Genomic DNA, 16476 nt, shown 5'->3' on the forward strand with positions numbered 1-16476 from the left:
TGCAGCTGTGGTCGAGCCCAGATCTTCCTCTGGTTATTTCCCAGGGGGGCCGGTTGCCTGCAACTGCTCACAAGTGGTTTTCATTCTATTCCAAGCCTTTCGGTAGCCTTTCAAGGACATCTGCAAAAGAGGAAAAAGGGGTGGGGGGAAGGAGGTCATTTTGCCACTGATTGTAACCACCCAGGATGCAGCTCTCATCCAGCCCTGCTGACTGTGCGTGTGACCCTGCATGGGCAGTGTCCTGCTGTGCAGGCAGCTGGGCGGGGCCACCCATGAGTAGCACCCATCCTGGAGATTCTTCCAAGAAGCATGCTTCCGTTTAATAAAGTGAGAAGTTGCAGGTGCCTGCTACGATTCCTTGCTGATTTTCAGCTCCGAATGTGGCCCAAGTTTGGATCCCAGTTCACTCCCTGTCACCATGTGGTCAGGGGAAAGGCAGGAGAAAGTACCCTGGGACCTGGGCCAAGGCCTGTATGTGCCAAGCTCCCACTCATTTCCCGAGTAACCCAATGGTGATTTTAAGGTACTCAAATGATATCTGAAGTGACCTCAGCGTGCAGCCAAGCCTGCGGCAATCTCGGTGCTTTCCTTTTCTTCTTTCTGCTGTCAGCAGATCATTTCCACATTGCCTGCTTCTCCTCCAAGACTCACAAGGAGCCAGGGTGCTACTGTGCAGACTGTATCTTATTGGGCTGTGGGATTAGTTAAAAACAGACCCACACTATGTACATGCATGGAATTGGGTGCTGGGTGATATTAAAAATCCATTCTTATCTCATTTTTTAAGAAATGGCTTATCTATGTATAAAGTAGTAATCACTAAATTACCAATGGCAGGGGGAATTCGTAAGTTTCCAGAGTTCATTAAGAAAACAAGAAGTTAACAACATCCATTACTACAGAGTCTCTCCCTGGTCCCTGAAAAGACCCCACCCTGAACAATGAGAAAGGAACTTGAAAGCCAAAAACCACCCTTCATTTTGGTATAATAAAGCAACGGCTAAGATTTCTCACAAATGTTGCAAACTCCTATGTTCTTACCCCCAAAAACAAAGTCCTAAGCAAAAATGTTCAGGGCGAAAAAGACTGCCCAACTCGGGATTCTCCCGTGATGTACCTCTGCGATCTCAACTTTCCTTTCCCACGTCTTGATGCTCTTCTCCAGCTCTGTATTTATGATCTTCTCCCGGACATATGCCATCACCGGTGGTGCTCGGAACTCGGCCAGCTGCTTCCGTAACTTCTTGTTCAAAAACTCAGCTTTGGCCCGGTCCTGGGTGGGGAAAGACAATTCAACCCAGGAAACCCTGACAGCTCCTGCTCAGAGGATTTTCAACAAGGGTGTCCAATGGGGGTGGGGAGAAAGAATAGTCATTTCAACGAAAGAAAAGTCTGTTCTTTCTGGCCCAGGAAGAAGAGACTTGTACAACTAGATGATCACATGCAAAAAAAAAAAAAAAAAGGATTTGGGCCCCTGTCTTGCACCGTACATAAAAATGAACTCAAAATGGGTCGACCTAAATATAAGGGTTAAAACTCTAAAACTCTTAGACAGAAACATAGGTGTAAATCTTTACAGTCTTGGAATAGGTAAGAGTTTTTTAGGTATGACACAAGAGCCCAAGTAACAAAAGAAAAAAAATGGATAAATTGGACTTCATCAAAATTAAACATTTTAATGCTACAAACAATACAATCAAGAAAAAAAGAAAACCCTTACAAGGGGAGTGAATATTTGCAGATCACATATCTGATAAGAGATTTGAATCCAGAATATGTAAGAAATTCTTACAACTCAATGGTAAAAAGAGAAGCAACCCAATTAACAAATAAGCCAAGGATCCAAACAGATATATTTCCAAAGTAGAGAAAATAAGATACATAACCTTATATAAGCCAATAAACATATGAAAATGTGCTCAATATCATTAGTCTTTAGGGAAATACAAATCAAAAATACAAATCAAAATGAGATGCCGCCTCACACCTACTAACCCAAAAAACCTATCACCATCCAGTCAATTTTGACTCATAGCAACCCTATAGCACAGAGTAGAACTGCCCCAAAGGGTTGCCAAGGAGCAGCTGGTGGATTTGAACTGCTGACCTTTTGATTAGCAGCCACGGTCTTAACCACTCAACCACAAGGATGACTAAAATACAAGTGTTGGCGAGGATGTGGAGAAATCAGAACTCTCATTGTTGATAGGAATATAAAATGATGCAGCCACTTTGCAAAACTGTTCAACTGTTTCTCAAAATGTTAAACATAAACTTAAGATACATAACCCAGCAATTCCACTTTTAGATATAAATCCAAGAGGAAAGAAAACATACATTCACACAAAAACTTGTCTAGGAATATTCAAAAAAGCACTATTCATAGTAGTGAAAGAGTGGAAACCCAAATGTCCATCAACTGATGAATGGACAAATAAAATGTGGTATATCCATACAACAGAATATTATTCAGCCATAAAAAGACATTAAATACTGCTATAGGCTACAACATGGATAAACCCTGAAAACAGTATGCTAAGTGAAAGAAGCCTGTCACAAAAGACCACCTATTGTATGGTTTCATTTTTATAAAATGTCTAGAACAGCCAACTGGACCAATAGTCAATATCATGATAAACAGGGAAAAGAAGGAAGTTGTCAAGAATTTCATTTTACTTGGCTCCACTATCAATGCCCATGGAAGCAGCAGTCAAGAAATCAAATGATGTATTGCATTGGGCAAATCTGGTGCAAAAGACCTCTTTGAAGTCTTCATGTCTCTTTGAGGACTAAGGTGCGCCTTACCCAAGCCATAGTATTTTCAATTGCCTCATATGAATGTGAAAGCTGGACTATGAATAAGAAAGACAGAAGAATAGATGCCTTTGAATTATGGTGTTGGTGAAGAATACTGAATATACACCATAGACTGCCAGAAGAACAAACAAATCTGTTTTGGAAGAAGTACAGCCAGAATGCTCCTTAGAAACAAGGATAGCGAGACTTCATCTCATGTACTTTGGACACGTTATCAGGAGGGACCAGTCTCTGGAGAAGGACATCATGCTTGGTAAAGGAAAGGGTCAGTGGCAGAGAGGAAGACCTTCAATGAGATGAAGTGACACAGTGGCTGCAACAATGGGCTCAAACATAGCAATGGTTGTGAGAATGGTGCAGGACTGGGCAGTGTTTCCTTCTGTTGTACCTAAGGTGGCTATGAGTTGCAACCAACTGGACAGCACCGAACAACAACAGAGCAGGCAAATCCATAGATAAAGTAGGTTAGTGGTTGCCTAGGGCTGGAGATGATGGAGAAGGGAAATGAGGAGAGAGTCTAATGGTTCCAGCGTTTCTCCTTGGGTGACAAAAATGTTCTAAAATAATTGTGGTGATATATACATGATTCCGTGAATATACTAAAAACCACTGAATCATAAACTTTAAATTGTCAAACTATGTGGTATGTGAGTTATAGCTCAATAAAGCTGTTGAAAACCCAAATATACAAAATAGTAAATGCTAGGCTTTTAAAAACTGATTTCAGGTCTTACTTGTAATCTAATGAATATCAACCCAAAGGAAAAATAAAGAAGGGCTAAGAGAAATTCTACACGGAGCACGCTCACAGGGTTTTGCTTTCACTTTGCTTCCTGCCACTCTGCACTGAGACTGGCTTTTTTGCAGAGGGTGTGGGTTCTCCATCAAGGATATGAGTGGATATCCTGACAAAACTGAGTTAGAGGTAGCAATCCTGTGCCTTTTTGGCCGTTAGGTAGGCTTGGGGCCATACGTAGTGATGGAGACACTCTGCACCCATTCAAGACAATAATATTCTACAGTTTGACAAAGCACCATTATATGTGGTTGCATCTGGCCACCATAACAAGAGTTGTAACCTCTATTTCACACATGTGGAACCTGAGCCTTGTCTAATTAAAACGCTTGTTCAAGGCTGGAAACTGGCAGCAGCAAACTTGATGCCGGGCCTTCTGAATCTGAATCCAACGCTCTTTCTCCTTCATGAAAAAGTCCCCTTTGCATCACATTATAGGCACATTATAGAAATTCAACTATATGTGCACAGTGAATTAAAGAGCTAAATAACAGCGTAGATGTAGGAGCTCCGATGATCCCACCCACCATTTCACCATTGACCACAGACCCTAGAGTAAGCTCAGGACAGAGCCCAGCTCTGCCATCTTTCAGTTGGTCTCTGCCTAGAGGCTTCTCTCACTGTGAGCATCCACTGTTTGAGTGAGAGCTATGTGTTTAAAGAGCTCTCTCTCTCTCCATTACATAAAACATTTTGACATGCATACTTTTTCTCGTAGAAATTATATCACTATATGAAACCCTGGTGGCATAGTGGTTAAGAGCTATGACTGCTAACCAAAAGGTTGGCAGTTCGAATCCACCAGGCGCTCCTTGAAAACTCTATGGGGCAGTTCTACTCTGTCCTACAGGGTCGCTATGAGTTGGAATCCACTCAACAGCAATGGGTTTGTGGCTTTTTTTTTTTTTTAATGCATAATACGTTTATTACTGGGTTGTATATGCCACTTTGAACACCAAACTTTATGGGTCAGTTAAGGAATTCTTGAGGGTTATATGGACTCTACACGATTTTCATCTTATGAACTGACTCAAGAACCTACCCATACAGTAAAATGCAACGCTACTGCACTATAAGTTTCCATGTACCAATCTCTTTTTGATGACTGTCATGGATTGAATTGCATCCCACAAAAATATCTGTCAACTTGACTAGGTCATGATTCCCAGAACTGTAAGATTGTCTACCATTTTATCATCTGATGTGATTTCCCTGTGTGTTGTAAATTCTATCACTATGATGTAATCAGATGGATTAGCAGAAGTTATATTGATGAGATCGACAAGATTAGATAGTGCCTTAAGCCAATCTCTTTTGAGATATGAAAGAGAAGCGAGCAGAGAGACCTGGGGTCCTCAAACCACCAAGAAAGCAGGGCCGGGAGCAGAGCATGTCCTTTGGACCTGAGGTTCCTGCTCTGAGATGCTCCCAGACCAAGGGAAGATTGATGACAAGGACCTTCCTCCAGAGCCGACAGAGAGAGAAAGCCCTCCCCTGAGTTTGGGCTTGTAGCCTACTGGACTATGAGAGAATAAATTTCTCTTTGTTAAAGCCGTCCATTTGTGGTATTTCCATTATAGCAGGACTAGATGACTAAGACAACAACCCAGAGCTATTTTGATTTTTATGGTCTAGTCTTTTCTGGACAATAAATCAAGATGGTTTGGATCTTAGTAGACATTGACTCAAGTCCTTGAGTCGGAAGGAGTAGGTAGAGACAAACATCAGAAATGGCATGTTTTACCCTCTCCTACCTCCTCTGCTTGTACAGTTTCTCTTTCAACTTTTTCAAGTAACTCATTTCTCAGCACCATCTCCTTGTCCAGACTGATGGACATTTCCAATCCCCGGTGAAGCCTGCTCTGAAATATAATAATACAGCAAGACTTGAGCAAAGACAATCTCTCAGAACTATGGGATGGGTAGACAGCTCTTCATTAAGCAGGAGCAAAGCAGGATTGCCTAGGAACTTGGGTCTGCCTTTCCAACAGGTACAGAATCCTGGTGTCTTGGGAACTGGTGATAGGGACCAAGCAGGGTTAGGAGGGCCTCAGGGGTCTTATCCTCACTGTAGAGGCAGAGTGGTAAGACACACTGGGACCCAACTTCTGGCCTCACCACTTACTAACAGAAACTTTGGCAAGTCCCAGATTTTCTCTAAATTTGGTTTTGTCACTTTGTAGGGTTGTGTTGTTGTTGCTAGGTGACATTAAGTCAGTGGAGGACATCTCAGCTCCTGTGGGAGCCTGCAGTGGTGTGTGGGAACCGTGGGTGACCTGGGAGGTGGCGCATGAAGGCTCAGGGCCTGGGCATCGGGGCGAGCCTTACTTTGTATGTGTTGAGGATCTGCAGAGTGTTTCCAGATGCTAGCTTTAGCTGGATCAGTTCTTGATTCCTTGCTTCGATCGTCTCTAAAAACTGAGCATTCTCAATCTTCAGCTGCTGAAAATCCACATCGTGGAGGGCCTCGCCCACCTCTTCCTTCTACAGCTCAGATAGAAGAAAGAAATCATGGCCTGCTCAGTTGTGACTTCCGAATGTATGGCTCACACCTTGCAACTCTTGGTGAGTCTCTGGAAGTCAGTCATCATGCAGTCATTCAACAAACATGTACTGAGCATCTGCTTGATGCTAGACATGGTGCTAGGCACTGGGGATAGAGATTGGAGTAAATAAGATGCCCCCCAGCCTCGAGGAATGCATACCTCACCTGGGTTCACAGACAGGTGGGCAGGTATTTACAAAAAGTATGACACAGTGAGGTGGGCAGGGGCTGAGGACACACAGAGAGAGGCCTCTCACACAGACCAGGGAAGAATGGAAGACTGGGTCAGGGAAGGCTTCTCACAGAGCGTGGGGGCGGTGACCAAACAGGGCTTTGAAGGAACAGAGAAAGCTGGTCTGCTGGGCTATTTAAGAAAGAGTTATTTTTAACCTGGAAACCCCAGGAAAACTAGCCCATAAACCGTCATCTTTGATCATCTGACATTTCTGCACTGCAGATGTATTGGGTTCCCCTCCAGGTCCCCCCCTGACCTGGTCCCACTTTACCTTCCCCGCCAGGTCATTGCCATCTTATATTCATGGTATGCAACAGCCGAACTCAGTGCATGCTGCTGTTGCCCACCCCAATGCTCTACTCATGTGGTATCTACCTCCTGGGATATATCTTCTTCCCCTTCCCCAAAACAACACGATTCCTTAAACTCAAATATGACCCATCCTCCAGCTCAAATGCTCTCAACCTGTTTTCCACACCCAAGGGTAATCTCTCTCTACCCCGAGCTCCTGAACACTGAAGGGTAAGCCCACTCTCCACCGAGCTTCTGAAAGGCTTTGGCCTGTGGTCCATGTTACTGGTGCCTCTGTATACGTTGACTTTTTCTCACCATCACCACTCCCCACTCCTCTGTAAGCTTACAAGAGCAGGACTCACAACAGTGTCATCTCTGGGTATTAAAGGCTTTTTAGGGTTAAGGGTCATCCATCTACTTCCATCTCAAGTTTAACCTCCCTCTCCAATATGCCTGACCTCGCATGAACCACAGGGTACCAGGCACTCACTCCCACTGGGGGCAGCTCCCCTCCATTTCTGGGTGGCTCCACTGGGGCAAACTTTTTTCTTACTCTGAACTCAAACCTCCTTCTGACATCCCCACCCCTCGTTTTACCCTCTGGACCCTCCCAGTCAGTCTGTCTGTCCTCCCGGCAGCCCTCAGCACTTTCAGACAGCAGTCGTGGCCCTCCCAGGCCCTTTCTCTATGGGATCATCAGTCTTGGGTCCTCCAACCACTCCTCCTCAAACATGGCTTCTACTCCCCTTGCCCTTCAGTTCACCCTTCTACATGAACTCTAATTTCTCAGTTCTTTCTTCAAATATGGAGCTCACACTGGGACACAAGACTCCAGATCGGGACTACTCAGAGAAGAGTAGAGCAAGATCACCCCTTTCTTGTTCTACCTTATCACCTTCAGGTGAGCTGACTTTATCACGCACCTAGGACTAAGCCAGAATGCTCCTTAGAAGCAAGAATGGCGAGACTTTGTCTCATATACTTTGGACATGTTATAAGGAGGGACCAGTTGTTGGAGAAGGACATCATGCTTGGTAAAGTACAGGGTCAACAAAAAAGAGAAGGATTCTCAACGAGATGGACTGACACAGTGGCTGCAGCAATAGGCTCAAGCATAACAACGATTGTGAGGATGCCACAGGACTGGGCAGTGTTTGGTTCTGTAGTACGTAGGGTGGCTATGAGTTGGAACCAATTTGACGGCACCTAACCACAATAACATGACTAAGCCATCTGTACCTATGCAGATACTTTTGGGGACCGAAGTGAAGGACTTACATTTGTCCTTGGGCATTTCATGTTGTTAATGCTGTCTCAACCTTTTGAGGTCTTTCTGGGTTCCAAGTCAATCAAGTAGTAGTCCTTGAACATGTTAATGGCCCAGCCCAGCTTTGCGTCATTTGTCAGTGGTCACGTCTGATGGGCATGCTAGCAGTGCTCATATTCGAGTTAATAATAAAAATATTGAGCTAGGAAAGGACAGAGCCACATATCACATTCTAGAGGCCCTGCTCCATGCCTACCTTTCCAGGAGTCTTTAGGTTCAAGCTGTTCAATGGTGTAATTGTACCTCCCAGACTACATTCCCCTAATAACCAATAAATATGAAGGGCCTTTTCAAGTCAAGCCAACTCTGTCTACAGAAAACCCCTGATTTACCAGCACAGTAACTGTATGAGTTTCCTGTTGCTGCTGTAACAAAGTACCACCAACTTGGTGGCTTAAAACAACACAAATTTATTATTTTACAGTTCTGGAGGTCGGAAGTCCAAAATGGGTCTTTGGGCTAAAATCATGGTATCTGGCAGGGCTGCATTCTTTCTGGGGGCTCTAGGGGAGAATTGGTTTCTAGAGGCTGCCTGCATTCCTTGGCTCATAGCTCCTTCCTCTGCTTCCATCCTCACATCTCCTCCTCTGATTCTGACCCTCCTGCCTCTCTCTCATAAGGACCCTTATGATTACATTGGACCCATCTGGATAATCCAGGATAATCTCCCCATCTCAAGATCCTTCATTTGGTCACATCTCCAAAGCCCTTTTGCCTTGTAAAGTAACATATTCACAGTTTCCAGGGATTAGAATGTGGACATCTTTGGAAGCTGGAGGATGGGGGACATTATTCTACCTACCACAGTAATCTCGAAAGAAAGAAAGAGAGAAAATCCACATACCTGCCTCAGTTGCGAAAGCATTTTTTTCCTCTGGACTTTGAGAGAAACATTTTTCAAACATAATTTATCTCTCATATTATCCTAAAAAACAAAAGCACATTTTAAGCAACTTCTCTTCTTCTTCCCTGTTGGTTTGAAAAGTTGGTAGGTTTGGGGCTGCAGACCAACCTTAAGACCTAATATTCAATCCCTTATTTTCAGGTCCTTTTATTTCTGCCCATGCTGGTGTTGCTGTGGCATTTCCCTCCTGACCAAGAAGCAGAGGAAGCTTGTCTGCCACGTGCAAATGCTATATTGCTCTTAAATTCATGATTTCTTGGGTGTACTGCTACTTCGAGGGTAGAAGCAAGATCAGATGGTATCTTGAGGCCTTTCTTCACGAAACAATCTTATAATTCTTGGGTCTTTTTTTCTCTTGGTAGCTTATACAATTTTTACTACTTACAACAATTAAGGATTAGTAATCCTTCTAAACCGTCTCCAGGGTCAAAGCTTGACATGCTATACAGCCTCTGGAAATGAGGAAAAACAAAAACCTCATTGCTGTCGAGTCGATTCTGACTCATAGTGACCCTATAGGATGGAGTAGAATGGCCACATAGGATTTCCTAGGCTGTAATCTTTATAGGAGCAGACTGCCACATCTGTCTCCCACGGAGCAGCTGTTGGGTTTAAACTGCTGACCTTTTGGTTAACAGCCGAGTGCTTTAACCACTGCACTGCCAGGCACCTTTGGACATGGGGAGAACCCCCAACATTCTCCTTCATTTCCCATGCTAGGGTACAGTCAATGTCCTCATAATAAGGGAATCCAAAGAGCATAAGATGTACCTGTCCCACTCTGTGCAGTCATCTGACTAGACAGGCTGACCCAGCCCAGCCTCACAACTTTCTCATGAATATACATCAGATCTTGAAACAACAACAAAAAAGAAGTCGACACATATACTGTTAATATTCATCTTGCCTGTTTGATTCTAGCCTTGATAAACTTGCATTTTAAACACACACTACACACACACACTTTTGGGGATATAAAAAATGTACATATATGACAGATTTATGGTGGACCAAATGGAGTTGGGCTGTCTAATATGGGTAATTTCTGTGTCATTATTCTATGAATTTATTCTTCCCTTCTAATCTCTAACCACCTACCAACTCACCCTCCGGCGGTTCATGTCCTCAATATATTTCATCACTTTCTGAGTGGCCAAAATACTCCCTTTCTTCTTGGATATGGTTTCCAGAATATCTTTTTCAAAATCGTACACTGCTTTCTGAACTTCAGCCCCTCGGATTTCAGCTTCCTCAATAATAGCCTAGGGGAGTCAGCACAAAGAAAAAATAGAGTTTCCAAAAATCTAAAGGATATATCCCCTAAGGACACCGAAGTTCCCAGGCCCCTTGGTGAAATAAGCCAGTCACAAAAGGACTGTCTTAATTATCCAGTGCTGCTGTGACAGAAATACCACAGTGGATGGCTTCAACAAACAAGTTTATTCTCTTACAGTCTAGTAGCCTACAAGTCCCAATTCAGGGCATCAGCTCCAGGAGAAGGCTTTCTCTGTCTGCTCTGGAGGAAGGTCCTTCTCATCAATCTTCCCCTGGACTAGGAGCTTTTCCACACAAGAACCCTGGGTCCAAAGGATGCGCTCTGGTCCCGGCTCTGCTTTCTTAGTAGTATCAGGTCGCCCTCTCTCTCTGCTTGCTTCTCTCTTATATCTCAAGAGAGATTGGCTCAAGACACAACCCAATTTTGTAGATTGAGTCCTGCCTCATTAACATAACTGCCCCCTACCTCCCCTCGTTAACATCATAGAGGTAGGATTTACAACACATAGGAAAATCACATTAGATGACAAAATGGTGGCAAATCACAGAATACTGGGAATCACGGCCTAGCCAAATTGATGTACATATTTTTGGGGGATGCAATTCAATCCATGACAAGGGCAAATATTATATGATCCCACTTACATGAAATACCTAGACTAGGCAAGTGTATAGAGACCAAGTTTATTTGCAGTTCCCAGGGGAAGGCAGGAGGGAAAGGGGAAGAGAACTTAATGCTTAGGGAACACTAAGCTTCAGTTAAGGGTTACTGAAAAACTTGGAAACGAATAATGGTGATGGTTGAACAACATGATGAACATAACTAATGTCATTGAATTGAAGAATGTTGAAATGGCAAATGCTTCCCATACATACACACACAGAAGTGGACATACATTGATGATTGTTGTATCTAGGTGATGGGAACACAGGGAAGGGTTCATTGTGCTAGCCTCTCTCCTTTTGTGTATTTTTAAGATTTTCCATTTAAAATTCTCATGGAATCCAGACTTTATGGAACCATGGAGGCTGGATGAACCCCCAAAACTACTACCCTGAGATAATCTTTAAACCTTAAACAAAAAATATCCCCGAAGTCTTCTTTAGACCAAACAGTTTAGCTTAATTGCTAAAGAATGTTTCCCTTGAGCATTGTACTCCTTTAAAGAACTATCTATATGGGATCGAACTGACAACAGCAACTCAAAAGGTTAGAAAGGAAGCTTAGGGGGCAGTGAGTTTATGTTAATGCTGGAGGAACAATTCAGAAAAGGAGGGTTGCAAAACCGAATTGTATACGTAGAAATCGTTGAATTGGTGTATGGTCTGCTGTGTACATTCTCAACAACAAGAAAATAAAACAAATTATTTTTTAAAAAGTCAAGCAGGTAGCAAGTTTCTTAAAGATAGGCCTTCAATTTGTCTTGTTTCCTCCAAAACACCAACAATTACATGAACATATTCCAGGTACTTCTCGAAGAGGCAGAAGTAGGGAGCCAAGGTTGGAGGGATGGCCCACACTGAGAGACTGGTATACCTCTTGATCCTGCAGGTCCCGTTCAGCATTTGCCCTCAGGTGCCTTAATTCTTCCTTTGTGTCTTCCAGCTCCTTTTGTACAAGTTCGCATTTTTGGTCAACGGTGAGGGTTATTACACGATCCAACCGGGCTTTGGGTTTCCGCTTGCCTCGTAACTGCAACCCAAGAAAAATAAAGCCATCTTCGAGTAGGAATCAGTCATAAAGCATCCCAAGATGGACATCAAAAATGATCACCCAGACCTACTAGAAATTACCCTGAACGGCAGCCACGGAGAAGGAACTCATGATAAAAGGATTCTGGGTATTAGGCCTGAGGTGGCAACTATTTCACAAACCACCCTAAAGCCCTGCTCCAAATGCTTCAAAGGCCTATGTTTGACAATGAACTGAAAATAAATGAGGGAAGAATGTCTCCGGGATGGGCAGGATGTGACCTGATGCAGACCAGCATTTGATTCCTACACTGAACACAGAAGAAAAGTTGCATCTCAGGGCATGGAGTCCAGAAAAAACAAGTGAATAGATACAAACCTTGGGTTTTCTATACATTTAAAGCAGTGGCCCAGGGAATACGTGGCCTGAAGATAGGTTTGTTTGACCCTTAAATGATAGACCTACACAGTTTTGATTTTTTTTTAAGCGCCCACATTTTTAAAATCAGGAAATTCTACCCCCCCCCCAAAAATCCAGATTTCCAGCTTCTTTTGAAAGATCTGTTCCTCTGACAACACTAGGTCGCCTGGCTGAGCCTTTTTGACAAGGGAAGTGTTTTCAGCAGTCGCGCTAGGCCTACTTCGCTCCTTCATGTGGCTGGCTGGCCCTTGAGAACATTTGAGTCCCCCAATTTCAGGGAATTCTTTTAACAGACTAAGGTATTCTGGGAGAGTCAGTCCACTGATTGAACCCAATTCCCTTCACATTCACTTGAAAGAGAAACTTTGGAGGGCAAGGAAGAATCCAAAGAAGAACAGGGAATAGGTGTCACTAAATCGTACACATGAAAACGTTGAACTGTTGTGTTACATAAGTTTTAACAAGGATAATAAACAGAGCGAGAGAAAAAACATCAAGCAATTTTCAGAGAGACAAAAAGGAGTAGAACAGGGAGAGAGTCATATTGTCCATTGGCCAAAGAGGCACACTAAGAAGGTCAGACACAACTCACAACTACAGAGTAGAGTGGAATAAAGGAATCCTTAGGCCTCCGTTGGGTACCTGTGAAAATTCAGAGGATGATACTTTAATATCGGATAATCGTGGATGTCGATGAGCCCCAGGCTCCAGTTTATAGTAATATTTCTCAAACATCTCTGTCTCAATTCTGAGAACGGAGTTTCCATAGCTGCAAGACAGGGGGTACCCAAGTAAGTTCTTCTGATACAAGAGTTTAAACCCCAAATAACTAGTATCTAGCTCTAGTGGTGCAATGGTTAAGCACTCAACTGGTCAGCAGTTTGAATCCATCCGCTGCCCCATGGGAGAAAAGATCTGGAGATTGCACCCATAAAGATTCCAGCCTAGGAAACCCTACGGGGGCAGTTCTACTCTGTTCCACAGAGTTGCTATGAATTGGAATCAACTCAGTGACACACAACAACAGCACCTACTAGACATGTGTAACCATCAATTTAGCAAGACACTTAATCTCTTTGTGCCTCAGTTTTCTCATCTGTAAAATGGCAATAATAACAACACCCACTTTTTAGGGTTGCAATAAGGAATGTAAGGTCTTTAGGACTCTGACTGGCACATAGTAAGTGCTATTTAAATTATGTGATGTGTTTATTAATATGTTTAATAAAAAACAAAACCCGTTGCCATCAAGCCAATTCCAACCCCTGACAACCCCATGTGTTACAGAGTAAAACTGCTCCATAGGGTCTTCTTGGCTGTGATTGTTACAGGAGCAGATCACCAGGCCTTTCTTCCATGGTACTGCTGGGTGGGTTCGAACAACCAGCCTTTAGGTTAGTGGTTGAGTACAAACCATTTGCGCCACCCAGGGACCCTGCAGTGTTTAATGAGCCACAAAATTCAGAATACTGGGATTATATGGACAACTGTCGCTGAAACGGAGCTATTGTTTCATCTTCATGTGTGAAATTCCTCCCGAATTACTATATTCTCGAAGTTATACACACCCACAGCCTTCAGATGTTTCCCTTGGTTTGTTTCTCAGCTCTTTTATTTTCAGTACCCAACAGATGCATAATCCACAGGAAGTTTATTATAAATGGTGGGAAAGATTTGAACAGATGGTTTTTAAACAACTAGAGATGACAAACCTAGTTCATCCTGTTTATGCCAAGATTATGACCATTTAAACTTCTTATATATAGCATGTATGTTATGTATGTGTGTGTACATATATATACGTATAATACACACATACAGAAGGAGTCCTTGGGTAGCACAAACGGTTGCATTCAGCTACTAGCTGAAAGGTTGGTGGTTTGAGCCCACCCAGAGACATCTTAGAAAACAGGCCTGGCGATCAGCTTCCAAAAGGTCACAGCCTTGAAAACCTTATGGATCACATTTCTATCTGGCACATATGGGGTCACCATGAGTTGGAATCAGCTTGATGGCACTAACAACAACAACAGCAGCAGCATATATAAAAGAAAGAGAGGAAGAAGAGAGTAGCATTGATGTTTTCATATACTATTGAGCTGATTCCTATTTGGCTGAATTTTAAGATTGTGAAAAGGCTGACTGGAAAGCCCGATAAATCAAAGCACCTTTCTTCTTCAGTATATATCATGTTCCCAGTGTGGGCTGTGAGGTCATGCCTGAGTTTGAATCTCAACACTACCACTGACTAGCTGTGTGACCTTAGGGAAGTGACTTAACCTCTGTGTCTCTTCCTTTCCATACCTACCTCCTAGGGTTACTGTGTCATTAAACAAGTTCATAGACACAAAACACTTGGCACGTAATTGTAGCTATTCATAATAAAACTGTCTTGGAAGAAGTACAGCCACAATGCTCCTTAGAAACGAGGAGCAAGACTTCATCTCACGTACTTGAGACACATTGTCAGGAGGGACCAGTCCCTGGAGAAGGACACCATGCTTGGTAAAGTGGAGGGTCACCGAAAAAGAGGAAGACCCTCCATGAGATGGATTGACACAGTGGCTGCAACAACGGGCTCAAACACCAATGGTTGTGAGGATGGCCCAGGACCGGGCAGTGTTGCGTTCTGTTGTACATATGGTCGCTATGAGATGGAACCAACTTGGCAGCACATAACAATAATAACCACAAATCGTAATAATACCTCAGTGCTGATCTAAACTATTTCCAGATTGTAGAAGTAACATCAGTTCAGCTTCCAGACCCAGGATATTCTAAGTGAGACCAATAAATTGTACAATTTACCTCAACTACATGCTGGAATTTTGATATCCCCTTTACTTGCTTTGGAGCCCTGGTGGCACATTGGTTAAGAACTTAGCTGCTAACCAAAAGGTCAGCAGTTTGCATGCACCAGCCCCTCCTTGGAAACCCTGTGGGGCAGTTCTACCCTGTCCTATAGAGTTGCTATGAGTCGGAATCCACTGGACAGCAACAGGTTTGGGGTTTTTTTTGGTTTGTTTTACTTGCTTGGGCAGCTATAACACAGGCTGCTAAAAATATAGGGTATTGGTCTGTCCCATGCTTGCACCAATGGTTCAGACACACAGTGGCCTCACAGTAAGTTCATCTCAATAGCCTCCTTTCTATCTTGCTGCCACATTAATTTTATCATAGAATCTTAGCATTGGAAAGGGCCTCAGAGATCACTTGGTCCCACCCGGCTCCTCAGATGGATTAGGAGGTCGGTTAAGCACACAGCCTAGCACTAGACAGACCCACCTGGGCTGAGGCTAGCAACTTTGGCTTCATCAATTATTCTCGGTGTTTCCCACCACAGGCCTCAGCCCCTGTCACCTCCCTGATGTGGCTCCATCTCCGGCTTGTTAGCTCAGTGGCGGTGCAGACACAGGGGTAAAGAGGCAAAGAGAAATTCCTGTCCCACTCTGGAGGTCTCAGTTTCCCCAACGTCAACGCGGACTTGGATCGTCACCATGTTGGACCATAGATCCAAGCCCACTTAGGGTGCAGGGCCCACCGGGAGGAGAGGGCGCCGGCTGAGACTGGCCGGCGGGTACCTGAGCTGCTCCACCAGCCCGCACAGCTGGATAACCGGCAACTCGTTCTCGTCCCCGGTCTGGGAGTCGGTGAGGTTGCTCTCGGAGTCTTCATCGGTCATCACGCTGCCAAAGCGGTCCTTGCTTGTGCCGAGTGCGCCCTGGAGCTCCTACTGCTAGGGGCGGCGCGTCACCCAGGCTGCGACCAGGTGGCGCGTTGCCGGGGCGACGGGACGCTTTCGGGAGTGACGGGCGGGGCTTTTGGGGGCCCCGCCCGGCTCACCCTCTGCCAAACTGCGTGCTAACCAGAGCTCGCGGTGACTAGACTCTTACACTTTCACGTCTTCAACAATACAGTTTAAATTGATAATAATAATAGCAGCCACGGTTTACCAAGCACTATGTCCTTGGGGCCGTGTTAAGCACAGATCTTGAAAATCCTTGCAACAACCTTCTAATAAATACGATTCTCTTTATTCTCTGATTGGGAAACTGAAACCCAGAGAGTTAGGACAATTTGTAGAAGTGTCTTCTTTCCCCTGCCTCCCTGTGGGGCCCCAGCTCTGTGCACCATGTGGTGCTTCATACATACTAATTGTAGTTTTTCTCA

General features: G+C 44.0%; 1 protein-coding gene across 1 annotated transcript; it reads right to left on the reverse strand.

The window, feature by feature from the left end:
• Nucleotides 1–33: 33 nt before the first annotated feature.
• On the reverse strand, nucleotides 34–15988 carry CFAP263 (cilia and flagella associated protein 263). The gene is made up of 8 exons (XM_023556512.2): nucleotides 15888–15988; nucleotides 12949–13075; nucleotides 10025–10180; nucleotides 8859–8939; nucleotides 5942–6097; nucleotides 5368–5475; nucleotides 1118–1273; nucleotides 34–120 (listed from the first exon to the last, which is right to left on the reverse strand). Exons 1-8 carry the CDS (start codon nucleotides 15986–15988, stop codon nucleotides 34–36), a joined length of 972 nt encoding a protein of 323 aa, XP_023412280.1.
• Nucleotides 15989–16476: the final 488 nt, after the last annotated feature.

The sequence above is a fragment of the Loxodonta africana genome, chromosome 21 (genome assembly GCF_030014295.1).
Source record: "Loxodonta africana isolate mLoxAfr1 chromosome 21, mLoxAfr1.hap2, whole genome shotgun sequence".
In the NCBI taxonomy this organism is placed as follows: domain Eukaryota; kingdom Metazoa; phylum Chordata; class Mammalia; order Proboscidea; family Elephantidae; genus Loxodonta; species Loxodonta africana.